This window comes from Canis aureus, chromosome 5 (assembly GCF_053574225.1).
Source record: "Canis aureus isolate CA01 chromosome 5, VMU_Caureus_v.1.0, whole genome shotgun sequence".
Classification (NCBI taxonomy): Eukaryota; Metazoa; Chordata; class Mammalia; order Carnivora; family Canidae; genus Canis; species Canis aureus.
The window spans coordinates 37,777,330-37,794,482 of NC_135615.1; the positions used below are offsets into that span (position 1 = coordinate 37,777,330).

Genomic DNA, 17,153 nt, shown 5'->3' on the forward strand with positions numbered 1-17,153 from the left:
ATGATCACTTTTTTTTTTTTTTAAGGTTTTATTTATTTATTCATGAGACACACAGAGAGAGAGGCAGAGACACAGGCAGAGGGAGAAGCAGGCTCCACGCAGGGAGCCCGACATGGGACTCAATCCCAGGTTTCCCAGGATCACGCCCTGGACTGAAGGCGGTGCTAAACCACTGAGCCACCCGAACTGTCCCTCATTTAGTTTTTATATCAAAGTTATACACGCAGATAGTTAAGAGTCAAATCTTATGAGCTTGTTACTAAAAAACAGTAATCTTCTGTTTACTTGCCTCTGCTTCTTAGCTCTTTTAGCCTTTTTTTTTCTTTCAGCTGCTTCTTTTGCCATCATCTTGTTATTATCCTTGTAGTTAAAGAAATTTTATAGTGTGCTACTTCTTGATTTTTCAGTTTTCACTGTTTAAAAAATTGACTTAACTGCTCTGAGGTATAAGATTTGGTCTTTTACCTCCTTCCCACAGCTGCATATACTCCTACTTCCTGTCTCTTCATTTTTCTGATATGGTTGTATCCATTTTGTGGTTAGATCAATATTCAGCATTTACAGTAATTGAAAATAATAGACACTGTTTCACAGCTGAGATATTTGGTATACTGTGATTACTTGTCTTTGCCTGAATAGTACTTTATTTTCCTTGAAGTTAATAGTTATTTTCGGGGTGAAGGGGATGCATAGAATAGGTGATGGGGATTAAAGAGTACACTTGTGATGAGCACCTGGAATGTATGGAAGTTTTTTTTTTTTTTTTTAATTTATTTTTTAATTTTTATTTATTTATTTATGATAGTCACAGAAAGAGAGAGGCAGAGACACAGGCAGAGGGAGAAGCAGGCTCCATGCACCGGGAGCCTGATGTGGGATTCGATCCTGGGTCTCCAGGATCGCGCCCTGGGCCAAAGGCAGGCGCCAAACCGCTGCGCCACTCAGAGATCCCTGTATGGAAATTTTGAATCCGTGTATTATACACCTGAAACTAATATTATACTGTATCTTTACTGGAATTAAAATAAATTTTCAAAAGTATTTTTTTGTTCGCTTCATTTCTGTGTACACAGAATAATTTGCTAATAGCACTAATTCCTCCTTAGGCTCTTAACTAATACAACCTCATAGGTATTTTTTTGATATGTTCAGGTACGTCAGGTATTTTATTGATACTACTGAAGGTGGGGAGGGATCTTTACTGGCCTTTTGACCTATTCTAGTAGGTTGCCCCCAAGGTCTGCTGTTTAGTTATCATTCTGGGGGATTCCTTTCCCAGGGTTTTTAATTGAAGCCCCTTTTCTTTTCTTTCTTTCTTTTTTTTTAAAAATATTTTATTTATTCATGAGAGACACAGAGGCAGAGACACAGGCAGAGGGAGAAGCAGGCTCCATGCAGGGAGCCTGACGTGGGACTCGATCCCGGGTCTCCAGGATCACACCCTGGGCTGAAGGCGGCGCTAAACCGCTGAGCCACCCAGACTGCCCTAAAGCCCCTTTTCTTGATTCAGTTCTTTCTCTGTTGATTTACTGCCTCATTTTCCTACTACACAGCCTCTACTATATTTCTGAGAAAGAATGCATGAGAAGTTAAGCACCGCCCCCCCCCCCCCCCCCCCCCCCCGCCTTTGAGACTTTGCACATCAAATACTCTTTTATGTTATCTTCACACTTAGACTTTTGGTCCTGAAACATTTTCTTTCTTTTTTATTTATTTATTCATGGGAGACTCACAGAGAGAGGCAGAGGCAGAGGGAGAAGCAGGGTCCATGCAGGGAGCCCGACATGGGACTTGATCCCAGGACTCCAGTGTCACACCCTGAGCCAAAGGCAGACGCTTAACCGCTGAGCCACCCAGGTGTCCAATGAAATATTTTCCTTTAGAATTTTGAAGGCATTAAGTCAGTTGTCTTCTAAGTTCCACTGTTGCTCTTAGGAAGCACAAAGCCAGTTTTGAGATCTGATTCTTCAGATGGGACCTACTTTTCTCTAGCTGTCTTTTACTTTCTAGAAGCTTTTAGGAGCTTCTTTTTGTCCCCAGTGTTCTTAAATTTCATTGTGTTGTACCTTGAGATCTACTTTCATCCATTGTGCCAGGCATCCAGAGGGCCCTTTTGGTCTGGAAGCTCATGTCTGTCGGTTCTGGTTAATTTTTTTTTTTAAGATTTTATTTATTCATGAGAGACAGAGAGAGAGAGAGATTGGCAGAGACAGGTAGAGGGAGAAGCAGGCTCCTTGCAGGGAGCCTGATGTGGGACTCGATCCCACGTCTCCAGGATAAGGCCCTGGGCTGAAGGCAGTGCTAAACCGCTGAGCCACCCAGGCTGCCCTGGTTAATTTTTTTTAAAGTTCTTATTTCTAAGCTATGGAAAGAGCTCAGGTGTCCATCAACTGACAAATTGGTAAAGAAGATATGGTATACATATGCACGCTGGAATATTACTCAGCCATCAAAAATAATGAAATCTTGGCATTTGCAAAGACATGGATGAAACTACAGTGTATTATGCTAAGTGAAATAAGTCAATCAGAGAAAGACAAGTACCATATGATTTCACTCATATGTAGAATTTAAGAAGCAAAACAGATGAATGTATTAGGGAGCTGGTAAGGGATTAGGGAACAAACCAGAAGAGACTCTTAAAGATAGAGAACAAATTAAAGGTTGATGGAAGGGGATGGGTGGGGAGTGGGCTAGATGAGGGATGAGTATTAAGGAGGATACTTGTCATGAGCACTGGGTAATGTATGTTAGTGGTGAATCACTGATTTCTACTCCTGGAACTAACATTGCGCTGTATATTGACTCACTAGAACTTAAATAAAAATTTGAAAATAAAAGTTTTTGTTTGTTTGTTTTTTCTCTACTTTGGTATTTTTTTTTCTCTACTCTTTGGATCTAGAACCTCTGCTACTGATTCTTTGAAAAATTTTTTTTATCCTCTTCTCATATTTTTCATCTTTGTCTTTTTTTCTACTTTCCATAAGATTTCTCAATTTTAAATCTTTAAGTTTTATTTATTTAAATGATCTCTGTGCCTAATATGGAGCTCAAACTCATGATCCTGAGATATCAAGGATATCTTGAGATATCAAGAGTTGGTGTGCTCTTCCAACTGAGCCAGCCATGTGCCCCAAGATTTCTCAATTTTAGATTCTAAGCCTTTGATACAATTTTAACTTTTTTTTTTTTTTTTTTTTTTATGATAGGCACACAGTGAGAGAGAGAGAGGCAGAGACACAGGCAGAGGGAGAAGCAGGCTCCATGCACCGGGAGCCCGATGTGGGATTCGATCCCGGGTCTCCAGGATCGCGCCCTGGGCCAAAGGCAGGCGCCAAACCGCTGCGCCACCCAGGGATCCCCCTTTGATACAATTTTAATTTGTTATTTTTAATTTTCAAAAACTCTTTAATCCTCCCTTTTTTTCTTTATAGCACACTGTCCTTGTTTTATGGTTCTAATTTGTTTCTCTTCTCTGAGATTATTGAAAACTTTTTCCTTTTAAGTTTGCATCTTCCTGCCTATTGTTTCCTCCACATTGCATGTATTCTCTTTGCTTTGTGTTTTTATGACCATTAGAAGCTTTCATTAGGTGTGTGGTGATCTTTACCTGCTTGATTCAGAGTGCACAATTAGTAAAGCAGTTTGGAGCTTTAGTATGCTTGATGGAGTTTCTTGTTGAACCTACGAGGCTGAGTGACAGTGTCTTTAGAGGCTGAGTGACAGTGTCTTTAGTCTTCTCTTGGGGTGCATTTCCCTCAGAGATCATGCCTGGCTGCTAGTAAGAAGGGAGCTGAATTGGGGGGAAGGAGGCTGGGAGATCTCAACATTTAGTTCATAAACTTCTCACTAATCACTCTTTTCTGGTATGCAACCCTTTCTCATGAACTCTGTCTCCAGTCCAAAACTCTGTATTTGACAGTCTCCAGAGAATAAATCTCTGGTTTTCTAAAGGGGATCTTGGGAGCCATGTGTGTCTGACACATCTACAACCTTTCTGCTTTTCAATCTTGTTGTCATTCCTACTTCCACTAGTACCTGCTGCCACCAGTTCTTGAGTCTTTTGAGGATATAGTGCCAGACAGGTTGCTTTTCTGCTTTCTGGTTTAGGCTTCAGTTTTCTTGGGTCTACTGTGGTAGTTGCCACCTGTCATCCTGCTTTTGGCTTTTACAATTTTACCGCTGCTTTCTTTACCAGTACTTCACTCTATAGTTTTTTGCCTTAAAATTAACAAAACTCTGCTGACATTTACATTTAAGGTGGTTTTGGAAGGGATAAGAAGTAAATGTGTTGAATCTTTTTTAAGATTTTATTTACTTATTTATTTATTTATGACACAGAAAGAAAGAGAGAGGCAGAGACACAGGCAGAGGGAAAAGCAGGCTCCTCACAGGGAGCCTGATGTGGGACTTGGTCCCCGGACCGTAGGATCATGCCCTGAGCCCAAGACAGACAGATACTCCACCGCTGAGCCACCCAGCCATCCTCGTACCACAAACCTTTATTGAACATATTTATACCTAGTGTATTGTGCTAACGTTTCTTATTTCTTAGGAGATAAAGGTTGAAGATGTCTGTTTCTCCTTTGTGTTTGGTAAGCTCTTGTGCCATTTTTTTCAAAATTGGTGATCAGGGATCCCTGGGTGGCGCAGCGGTTTGGCGCCTGCCTTTGGCCCAGGGCGCGATCCTGGAGACTCGGGATCGAATCCCACGTCGGGCTCCCGGTGCATGGAGCCTGCTTCTCCCTCTGCCTGTGTCTCTGCCTCTCTCTCTCTATGTGACTATCATAAATAAATAAAAATTTAAAAAAAAATTGGTGATCATAGAATCATAATGTTCTTTTAATTTTTGTTAGGAAGTACATGATACAAGAGCCTCATACTCTATGGACTGAGCCAGCCTGCTGAGGTGTCCCAATTGTGTTTACAGTTTTAAGTACTGTGTGTGTGATTTAGCTGTTTTACAGAAAAGGTATACGAATCAAACTAATTTAAATATATTACTCGAGGCATGTAGGGTTTTGTTGTTTTTTTGAGAGAGAGAACATGAGCAATGGGAGAGGAAAAATCTCAGGCAGACTCCACGCTTAGCACGAAGAGCCCCATCCCATGATGCAGAGATCATGACCTTAGCCGGAACCAAGAGTCAGTTGCTTACCTGATTGAGCTACCCTGATATCCTGATAGGCATCCAGTTTTAATAATAACTTTGCAGTAGACTGATTTAAAAGGATTCTTTTGTAATTTTAATATTATATCATATAATTGTTTTAGTTAGGATTTGGGGAGACATATGTATGTTACACATATCCTTAATGTGTGTATCTTAATAGTTTACATCTTTATATACACACGTGTGTGTATTAATGTATATGTGTATGTATAAAATCTTAATAGAGGCTAAAAGTGTTTACTTTTTTTAAAGCTTTATTTATTCATTCATGAGAGACACAGAGAGAGAGAGAGAGAGAGAGAGAGAGAGAGAGGCAGAGACACAGGCAGAGGGAGAAGCAGGTTCCATGCAGGGAGCCAGATGCGGGACTTGATCCCGGGACTCCAGGATCATGCCCTGGGCCGAAAGCAGGCGTTAAACCGCTGAGCCACCCAGGGATCCCCTAAAAGTGTTTTCTATTCCAAGTCCAGAACTTAAACTTGTTCTTGACTTCTAAAAGAATCCTGGAATAGATGATTCCAGTTGTAGTCCATGTTCTTTTGGACAAATTCCTTTTTTTTTTCCTTCAGAGAAAGTATTGCCTAATATATCATTTTGAATAATGAATAGTTAAGAGTTCATTTTTGCTTCCATGTTGATATTTTATAACTTTAACATATCTTAGATGAACACAACATACAGGGTTTTTTTTTTTTTTTTTTTTTTTAAACACAAATAGGGATCCCTGGGTGGCTCAGCAGTTTGGCACCTGCCTTCAGCCCAGGGCATGATCCTGGAGTCCCGGGATCGAGTCTCACATCAGGCTTCCTGCCTGGAGCCTGCTTCTCCCTCTGCCTGTGTCTCTGCCTCTCTCTCTCCCTGTGTCTCTCATGAATAAATTTAAAAAAATTTTTTTTTTAAATCTTAAAAAAGCACAAACAGTATTTACCACTCTCGATTTAAATTATAGACTAGATTTATATATATATATATATATATTTATTTATATATTAAGTTTTATATGTATATAAAACTTAAAAATGATGGGGCTCCTGGGTGGCTCAGCATCTGCCTTCAGCTCAGGTCATGATTCCAGGGTCCTGGGATGGAGCCCCATATTGGGCTCGCTGCTCAGTGGAGAGCCTGCTCCTCCTTTTTCCTCTGCTATTCTCCCTGCTTATGCGCGCGCTCTCTCTCTCTCAAATAAATAAATAAATAAATAAATAAATAAATAAAATCTTAAAAAAAAAAAAAGTGAGTCTGATCCAGCTACTATTTTTATGCTGTTTATTCTATGAACAAAAGATGAATGGTTTCTAATCCTTTTGAAAGGAAAGGGAACAAGCCAAGTGCTTACTCTTCCATTTCAGCTTGTCTTTGCTAGGACTTTTAATTACTTCTCCCAAGTAGGCCTTAGAGCTCTGAAGCCTGAATTTTCTTATGGAACCATGTAGTGGAGAAGTAGGACTCAATGTTACTGAGGACGTGGATTGGTTAGTAAATAGTTTGCTACTTCTCAAAAGATAGTTCAGAAGCAGAGAGACTTATTTGAAAATGTTGCATGATTGTCCCTCCTTCTTTCCCCAATCTTTATAAAATCATGAAGCATAGGGAAGGTGGGGCTTATCATTAACTTGGAAGGTTCTTGGCTACAGATTTTGCTGAAGTTAAGTGCCAGAAAACACTAGGCGCTATTTACTTGATGCTATCTTAGTGAAATTATCAGTGGTGGAAATACTTGAACATAAGACATGGTTCCTAGGAGTTGGCAGGTTGATGACAATTTTCTGGTTCCACCCACAAATCTTATAGTGCCACTGTCATACCATGGTTGGCTAATTTAGTTTCTCTGTGGATGAGGAGTGATTTCTTCTAGCCCCTTATCTTCTTAGGAAAGTTGAAGTTGGAGATAAGTGGCTACTGTCTTGCCTTCCTTTTTTCTCTTTGGATCGTATTATTACTTGGATCTCAAGTGAAGAAATATGAGAATACATCAAGTTGGTAATAGTTTATAGCATTGCTCTCATTTCTGAGGACTAAGGTAAACACTGAGAGTATTTTCTCTCCTTCCAAACCAAATTTTATTCATCAGTTGTATTTATGTATGTAACAGTGATAACCACAAAAATCTTTGAAAAGCTTTATAAACTGATGGCCTGTCAGAGGGGATTTACTGTGGTATTAGAATTTAATTTAAATCCGTTACTGCATTGAATTTTTAAGGCATTATTCTGATTTCTCTTGCTTTGATGAATTTTGACTTTTAATTGTGTTTTTATTTTGGTATTAAGAGGATTTGCATTTATTTTTTTCTTCTGACATTAACCATGTTGTTGGTGATAGTCTAATTCTGGTGGTTTACTTTTTTAAATTCTCTTTAGGGAAGCTCTTGAAGTAGAAAAAAATAAATTAATGCTGCTCATCCTCAGCTCTTAAAGTAGGTTGTTAGCAAACTCTTTTGATTTCTTTTTTTTTTTTAATTTATTTATTCATGAGAGACACAGAGCGAGAGAGAAGCAGAGACACAGGCAGAGGGAGAAGCAGGCTTCACGCAGGGAGCCTGATGTGGGACTTGATCCCAGGTCTCCAGGGTCATGCCCCGGGCTGAAGGCAGGAGCTAAACTGCTGAGCCACCCGGGCTTCCCTCTTTGGATTTCTTGATCCTAATATTTTTCTTGTCAGGAGGGGAGAATGTTAAGGAATTTTTTTTTACCACAATTAGTTTGCAATTCATTGTGTTTTTTTTATTTTTGTTCATTGGCAATTAACGTATTTCATGTTAAGCCGTGAGGATACTGATGGAATCAGGACCCTTGTCTCTCATGAAGGGGCATAGACGTTGATTTAGCAAGAGAATGATGATTTGGAGCAATTAATTTTTCGGGGGTTCCCCCCCACTATGAAAATGCGTTAAAGGTGGCATTATGTACAGTGTGTGATGTCACAACAAGAAAAAGATCAAGTGCCATAGAGACACGGCTATCAGAGAACAGGTTGTGAGTCCGTAGAGTTCACACAAGGTCCGTGCTTTACTACATGTCAGCAAGGCCATCTCTTCTCTGCCTCCTCAGACTCGCCCTCCTCCTTGCCTGTGGCGGCCTGGGTCCTGGGACAGCAGGTGGTTCATGTTGCTCTCAGCCTTGGTGACGTCCGTCTTGTCCATGCCCTCGCTGACTGCCTACCAGTCAGGAAGGCCTTGCGCAGAATGTGCACAGAACTGCTCTCACATATGCTCGAACGGCTCCTGAATGGCCGTGCTGTTGCCTATGAAGGTGGCAGACATTTTTAGCTCCGGGGATGGGATGTCAGCCATTTTTATGTTGTGGGAGATCCACTCCACAGAGTAGCTGCTCTTCTTGTTTTGGATGTTAAGTATCTGTTTGTTCACCTCCTTTATGGACGTGAGGCCCCTGAACAGTGGGGCCACAGTCAGTGGCTGTGGCAGGAGTCCCAGGCAGCCATCGTGTTCTTGGCATTGAACGTCTGCGTGAGGTCTGGCACTGTCCGGGCCCAGTACCATGGCAGCCCTCACTGGTCAGTGGGGCCAAGCTGGGCATGAAGAAGTACAGGTGGAGACCATGTTGATGGCCAGCTTGCACAGGTCAGCATTGAGCTGGCCAGGAAAGCACAGCAGGTGGTGACTTCACTCGTGATGGCTGACACCAGGTGGGTGAGGTCCCCATAGGTGGGGTTTTTAAGGTTTTGAAGCAGATGTCATAGAGGGCCTCGTTATCAATTCAGTAGGTTTCATCTGTGATTTTTACCAGCTAGTGGAGAGGGTGACATTGTAGGGTTCCACCATGGTGTCTGACACCTTAGGCGAAGGCACCACACTGAATGTGTTCATGATCCTGCCTCACTACTCCCTGGATCTTGCTGATGAAGAGGGTACCCATCCAGACCCAGGCCACCCACCCAGGGAGTGAGTCAGCTGGAAGCCTTGCAGGCAGTCACAGCTTTCAGCTTCCTTCCTCAAAATATCCAGCACCAAGTCAACCAGCCCTGAACCTTCTGTGTAGTGCTCCTTGGCCCAGTTGTTCCCAGCACCACTCTGACATAAGACAAAGTTTTCTGGACTAAAGATTTGCCCAAAGTGTCCTGAATGCATATAGTCCATGGTGCCCAGCTCCAGGCCTATGGCACCGCATAGGGAATGTACTTGCCACCAGTGGCCTGGTTGTAGTACACATTGATCTGCTCCAGCTGCAGGTCACTGTTGCTGTGGTAAGTGCCTGTAGGGGCAATGCCCTGCTAGTCTGATGGCCTGAGAACTTGGTGACAATCTGGTGGCTGCACTGGCTGGCCCCGCAAGTGCACAATCTCTCTCACAGCAGCGGTCGGTGATGGTGGTAGTGGTGGTGGTGGTAGCATGTGCGGAAGGAAAGGCCAAGGCAAGAGCTGAGGAGCGGGTGCACAGAGTGCTTTTCAGTTTGTGTATTTTTTAAGATTGTATTTATTTATTCATGATAGAGAAAGGCAGAGATGGGACGCCTGGGTGGCTCAGCGGTTGAGCATCTGCCTTCGGCGCAGGGCGTGATCCTGGAGTCCCGGGATCGAGTCCCACGTCGGACTCCCTGCATGGAGCCTGCTTCTCCCTCTGCCTCTCTCTCTCTCTCTCTCTCATGAATAAATAAATAAAATATTAAAAAAAAAAAAAAAGAAAGGCAGAGATGTAGGCAGAGAGAGAAGCAGGCTCCCTATGGGGAGCCAGATGTGGAACTCGATCCCAGGATCCTGGAATCACAACCTGAGCCAAAGGCAGATGCTCAGCCACTGAGCTACCCAGGTGCCCCTGTTTTGTTTTTCCAAGTAGACTCCACACCCAGCATGGAGCCCAACACAGGGCTTGGACTAACGACCCTGAGATCAAGAGTCCCACTCTTTTTTTTCTTTTTTTTTTTTTTTTAAAAGATTTTATTTATCTATTCATGAGAGATACAGAGAGAGAAGGCAGAGATACGGGCACAGGGAGAAGCAGGCCCCCTGCAAGGAGCCCAACGTGGGACTCGATCCGGGGTCCCCAGGATCAAACCCTTGGCCAAAGACGGCGCTAGACCGCTGAGCCACCCAGGCTGCCCAAGAGCCCCACTCTTAACCAGCTGAGTCATCCAGGTGCTCCTCTTCAGTTTTGTTTTTTTGTTTTTTTTTTAAGGAAAATTTACATTATAAAGATTTTTGCTTTCAAAATGAGAAAATATGTTTTTGAGATACAATTCACATACCATAAAATTCACCCTTTTAAAGTATACAACTTAGTAATTTTTAGTATCTTCACAAGCTTTGGAAACATTACCTCCATCTAACTGGAGAACATTTTATCATCCCAAAAAGAAACCGGATCCCTTAGCAGTCACTTTGTCTTCCCTTCCCTAGCACCTGGCAACTGCTCATCTTTCTGTGTCTCTTGGATTTGCTATTTCTGGTTATTTTGTATAAACAGAATCATAAAATATGTGGTCTTTTGTGACTGTTTTCTTTCACTTAGCATATTGTTTTCAAGCTTCATCTGCACTGTAGCATGTATCAGTATTCCTTTTTTTTTTTTTTTTTTTGACAGGATGGATTATTCCTAGCCATCCTTTTGTATGGATATACCATATTTTGTTTATCCATTCATCAGTTGATGAGAATTTTCAATATTATAAGTAATGCTGCCATGAACATTCACATACACGTTTTTCTGTGAAACTGTGGTTTTGGTTCTCTTGAGTATATACTTAGGAGTGGAATTGCTGAATGTTTTTATAACTCTCTGTTTAACTTGTTTTTGAGGAACTGCCAAATTTTTCCACAGTTGCACAGTTTTACATTCCTGCTGGCAATGCATGAGGATTCTAATTTCTCTGTATACTCAAAAACACTTGTTAATTTCCTTTTTTGTTTTTTTATGGCCATATTAGTAAGTTTGCGGTGATATCTCCTGGTTTGATTTTGCATTTCTGTAATGACTACTGATGTTTACCATCTGGTGTATACTACCCATTTGTATATCTTCTTTGGAGAATGTCTTTTGTAATTGTTTGCACGTTTTTTAATTAGATTTTTTTTTATTGGTGAGTTTCTCTCAGAATTATTTACCTTTTTTTTAAATGTCATCCTCTAATAGCAATCTAATAGAGAATCGTTTTTGAATATAAAGAGTTTGGTGACATGTTGAATAACACAATATATAGTCAATATACAATTAAAAATCTACAGGTTATATACAATAGAAAATACACAGTTGTCACAAACTTCAGCTATTTCTGAGTAGAGTAAAATGAACACTCAGTTGTATACCTAAGGAAATGTGCTTGTTTACTTTCTGGTAATTATACTGTCTCATTTGGTAGGATTTAAAGAGTATGCAGAAGTAGTGGGTTGGTAATGAGAGGTTTAGAAATTGCATTGTAAGGTAAAAGATTTAGGATTTAACTCTAAAATTATAAGTGGTGAATAACATTTAAAGCTAGAGTTTAGGGGCAGCCCAGGTGGCTCAGCGGTTTAGAGCCGCCTTCAGCCCAGGGCCGGATCCTGGAGCCTCAGGATCGAGTCCCATGTCGGGCTCCCTGCATGGAGCCTGCTTCTCCCTCTGCCTGTGTCTCTGCCTCCTGCTATTTCATGAATAAATAAATAAAATCTTAAAAATAAAAAAAAAGCTAGAGATCCAGGATTTTTTGAGACTTATTATTAATAACTAAAGAATGGATTTAAAACTTGCAAGATCTCTTGCTATTTAAAAAGGACCCAACCAAGAATACTTATAACTATGGATTTATTGGTTAGTTCAGCATTATATTCCACATGCTTGTTGTGTTTGTGAGAATTATGAGGTATATTTTGGTACCTCTTGTCATGTATAAGGCTTTATGGGCTTTTTGTTTTTCTCTTTGTTGTTTAGTAGGGTTTTTTGTTCTCCTATTCTTAGTAAATAGAATCCAAGAATGACTTTTAAGTGCCTTTAGATACTGCCACCTAACAGTTGTTAAATGTTGGCCCATACTTAGCCTAATCCTGTTCTTGGCTCTGCTGTGGCTTAAAAACAGCTCATTTCTAAATGGAAGACCATATTTAGAACTACTGAGTGGGGGCCATGATGAGGCCTTCTTGCTGGGGTGGGAACTCAAATTTAAGAATTTAAACCTGCAGGGTATAAGTGTCTTTAAACTCGTTATATTATAGTTTGCTTTTATTAGAAATGAGCTACTTCTGTATGGGAGATTTGTTAAACTATTGTTTAGGTAAAATGTCATGTATTTCTTCTTTTTTAAAGATTTTATTTATTTGAGAGAGAGAAATAACGAGAGAGAGTACAAGCAGGGGACAGGGAAGAGGGAGAGGGAGAATCAGACTCCGCGTTGAGCAGGGAGCTCCACACAGGCTTGATCCCAGGACCGTGGGATCATGACCTGAGCTAAAGGCAGATGCCCTTCATATATTTATTTCTAGTAGCAACAGTAGAGATAGGACATGGAGGAATGTAGTAAGGAGTCACAACCTTTATTTTATTTTATTTTATTTTATTTTATTTATTTTATTTTTTGTAAAGATTTTATTTATTTATTCATGAGAGGGAGAGAGAGAGACAGAGAGAGGGAGAGAAACACAGACACAGGCAGAGGGAGAAGCAGGCTTCATGCAGGGAGCCTGATGTGGGACTGGATCCAGGAACTCCAGGATCACACCCCCTAGGCTGAAGGGGTGCTAAACCGCTGAGCCACCCAGGGATCCCTCATTCTTTATTTTAGATGTACTGTATTTGACCAGCTGAATCCAGAGGATAAAGTATTATTAACATCTGTTTGTAGGTAAATAATAAAAATAGAAAGTGATCAAGGCCAAGAGATACCACAGCAGATTGTGATATGCAAAGTGGGAACATGGGAGCATTTTAGAGTTCTTTTAGGGAGCCATGACAGGGTCTACTTGGAGTGTAGAGTGGAACATGGGTCATCAGAACAGTGGAGGGCGTGGGCACAGTGAGGGTGTGATAAAGAGAAAGGCCTTCTGGATTTTCAGATGATTGGATTATTCTTTTCAGGGACTGAGACCTGGGTAATTTTAGGTAGTTTTGTACTAAACTCAGTACTTTATATGGCATGCATAGGTAATTGTGTAATTCTGTTTGGGAGAGAAAACGCCATTTAAATCTTACTTAGAGATAAGTGAAATTGATAGAATTATTAAGAAAAGTGATATGACAAAAAAAAAAAAAAAAAAGAAAGTGATATGACAAAAAAAATAAGTCCCCAACAGAGTATTTGTTATCTGTCGGAGATACAATCAAAGGATTCCCCCACCCACCACATCTAATAGCACAGCAGGGAGAGCAGCGGTGGAGGCCCCACCACTTTGTAGCCCTGCCCCTCACAGTGTCGCCTGCAGCAAGAGTTCTGGAACAGGTTGGACTCAGGCTCCCACTGACCTTGTTGATAGAAGAGACTGGGCATCTTTCCAACACCAGCCCCAAAGTGGCAATGACCCTAATTCTCTGAGAGAGTCTCAGGAGAGAGCCTGAAGATCCCTGAGCCTCAGGGATGTGGCAGGAAGAGCTGCACAGGAAAGATTCCCAGGGACAGAAAAGGGAGCATTAAAAATACATTTTGGAACCAAGTAACCGACTACATATGTCCCACTGCAGTTCTAGTACGGATTCCCCCCAGCCCCCTCCCCGCCCCCCCATGTTAGTGAGTGTCTAGTTTGTTTGGCTGGCAGAGCCAAATTAATGGCCATAGAAGTCCACAAAATGTAAAAAAGATACTTAGGGATTCTGTTGTTTCACAAGTTATTTTTCACACAGATGGTGGTCACTAGGTACTTGCTGCACATGGTTGCCTCTTTTTTCCACCCTACCTGGTAGTATTTTATTTTAAACACATTTCTTGGTAGAGCCCAAACTTATCACCAGCGTATAGAAAATAGGCCAGTGTTGGAAAGTCTGTGCAGTGAAGTCGGGATCATCTCAGCATGTGGAGCCTACAGGGTCATAGTGGAGGGTTTTTTTTTTTTTTTTTTTTTGTCATTTCTAGTTTTGTTTTCAGTTGGAAGGAGTATTAGTACATGATTCTAAAGTGGTGAAGTTTAATGGAGAAAAAAAACTTCACCTGGAAATGTTTGTGTTTTTCTCTCACCAAAGAGAAAATGGGGATTTCTAAGACAGTTGGAATTTCTTTCCCCTGTTGTCTCTTACCTTGATGTGGGATGATCAAATTTCACATCTCGGGGTTGCTAGGAGACAAGCAACCTATCTCATAGATACTGACACATAAGACCTCTTTATTCTTTGGACTTCTGTATTTCTCAGAATTGTCAAGCTTCCTTTCTAAACCCTAAATTATGCAGAGGTAACATGATTATTTGACCAAGCTCAAGAAATCTAAAACGGGTAAAAAATTCCAAGCTTAGTTTAGATAAAGAGCATTATTGGCTACAGTATATCGAGGCAACATTCCTGTAAAGTCCATATTTGCCTCTATTTTTGCTGTTGACTCTTCTGTGACATTCTCAGGGCACAAAAGTGGTTAGGTGGGGGCAGCCTGGGTGGCTCAGTGGTTAGGCACCGCCTTCGGCCCAGGACATGATCCTTGGAGACCCAGGATCGAGTCCCACATCGGGCTCCCTGCGTGGAGCCTGCTTCTCCCTCTGCTTGTGTGTCTGCCTCTCTCTCTGTGTGTCTCTTATGAATAAATAAACAAAATCTTAAAAAAAAAAAAAGTGGTTAGGTGGGAGTAGGCTGAGAATACTCTGTCTAGAGCTTCTTATGATGTTAAAAGAATTACAAGTGAATCATGGCCCCAGGAACTCTGTTTCAATAATTAACTGATATGGTGTCTCAGGAACATGTGGCTTTACTGTACTATTTTCCTTATTAGCCATCTTTAAAAGAAAAATTGATCTTCGGTTACAATTCTTTGGGTAGTGCCTTAAGTTTAACATTAGAGTACTAGGGTTCAAAAAAATGTACCCAGATGGTAGATGTTGGTAATAATTTGGCACAAGAATTCCTTTGAAATTGAATACATTGCAGTATTAATCAGAAAAGTGTTGTTGGCTTCTGATTTTGAATAGCATAGGGATTAGAGACTGAGATGGTTAATTAAAATTTAAGGAATTAGGAAGCTCTGCTTCATGTTACTGGAGATCAGGCTCTCTGTTTTCCTGTCTCAATTCAAGATAAATTCTCTATAGCAGTTGGTTTAGAGAGATGTGTATTTTACAAGTAGCTGAGGTGACTCCATATATTATGATGACATATGGCAAGACTCAGACCCCTAAATCATTTACATTGGTAAATACTCTCCTACTTTATAGATTGACTCCAGTTCTTAATTTTTTTAAATGAGCTGTAGTTTATTATTACACTAGAAAAATTAAATGTCTTTGTTCTATGAAGATGAGTTGGCAGTGGCAGAAGGACACACTTTTCAGTGTGAGTTATTTAAGGTAACTAGGGCTGTAGATTTGATCAAGAAAGTGGCTGAGATAGGGAAGAGGGAGATTTATTAAGAGGTTAGATATGTAGAATTACATAAAATTTTATTTTTTATAAATGTCTCAAATATTGATTTAATTTCTCTGTGCAAACAATATAGTGGTAAACCTTGGTTTTCTGTGATTATTAACGGATTATTATTTTTCTTTTTTTAAGATTTTATTTATTTATTTGAGAGAGAGAGAGAGAGAGAGAGAGAAAACGGTCAGTGGGGAGGGGCAGAGGGAGAGAGAAGCAGATTCCCTGCTGAGCAGGAAGCCCAATGAAGAGCTCCATCCCCAGACCAGGACATCATGACCTGAGCCAAAGGCAGACTCTTGGTTGACTGAGCTACCCAGGCACCCCTAGATTATTATTTTTTTTAAAGATTTATTTATTTAAGATTTATTTTATTTATTTATTCATGAGAGACACACAGAGAGGCAGAGACACAGGCAGAGGGAGAAGCAGGCTCCATGCAGGGAACCTGATGTGGGACTCCATCCGAGGTCTCCAGGATCACGTCCTGGGCTGAAAACGGTGCTGCCCAGATTATTCTTTTTAACTCAAAAAGTTATACAAGTGCTAAATGTTCATTACAAAAAAATTGAGATACACACATAAACAACAAAAAGGAAAAATTCCCTTATGATTGTATCATCTAAGGATAAACGTTGTGAACTATAGATTTCTCTCATCATTAAGATGGCTGCGTGGCTCAGTGGTTGAATGCCTGCCTTCGGCTCGGGGTGTGATCCTGGAGTCCTGGGATTGAGTCCTGCATCAGGCTCCCTGTGAGGAGACTTCTTCCTCTGCCTATGTCTCTGCCTCTCTCTATGTCTCTCGTGAATAAATAAAATCTTAAAAAAAAAAAAAAAAAAAAAGATGTCTTTCACAACTAGATTCTATTATGCATGCTGTTTGTTAAATTTTGCTTTTTTCATGTAACAGTAAGATTAAAATGTCTGTTAAGCCATCAGATTTTCTTTATTTTCATTTTTATGGATGCTTTAGTGATCCTTTGTGAGATGAACTAAAATTTCTTTAATAAGTCTCCTATGGGTAGAGTTTAGGTTGTTTCTCTTTTTTTGCTGCAATAACTTTTATATCTACCTTTTTGACTATTTCCTTAGGATAAATTCCCCAGAGCAGAATACTTTGTAATGGATTTACACATTTTAAGGCTTTTGAAACATGTTGCCAAATAGCTAGCTTTCCAGAAGGGCTGTTCCAGTTTTCAAGTTCTTCTCTAATTGGCTTTTATACTTGGATTAAAATGTGGAATTTTTATTTAGTTGCAGAATGAGGAAGAGCCTGGAGAACCAGAACAGGCTGTAGGTGACGCACCTCCACCTTACAGCAGCATCTCTGCAGAAAGTGCAGGTATGTAACTGTGCAAGATGACTCTTGAACTCTTGAAGTGCACTTAGCCAGAGGCTTGTCCGGTATGTGTTTGTTCATCTTTGCCTTTGCTTCAGCTTTCCCAAAGAAGTCTGACATGATTTGTAGTTTGTTGTCAAAAGTGAAAAAAACTCTTAATTACTGTTCTGA

General features: G+C 40.6%; 1 protein-coding gene and 1 pseudogene across 3 annotated transcripts in view; one reads left to right on the forward strand and one right to left on the reverse strand.

The window, feature by feature from the left end:
- NDFIP1 (Nedd4 family interacting protein 1) overlaps nucleotides 1–17,153 on the forward strand; it is a 52,804-nt gene that overhangs the window by 13,294 nt on the left and 22,357 nt on the right. For all 3 annotated transcript variants that reach the window (XM_077897638.1, XM_077897639.1, XM_077897637.1), the window contains exon 2: nucleotides 16,898–16,985. In XM_077897638.1, coding sequence (XP_077753764.1) covers nucleotides 16,898–16,985 — 88 coding nt within the window. The remainder of the gene's footprint in view (nucleotides 1–16,897; nucleotides 16,986–17,153) is intronic.
- Nucleotides 8,025–9,523, reverse strand: LOC144313266 (tubulin beta chain pseudogene; annotated as a pseudogene).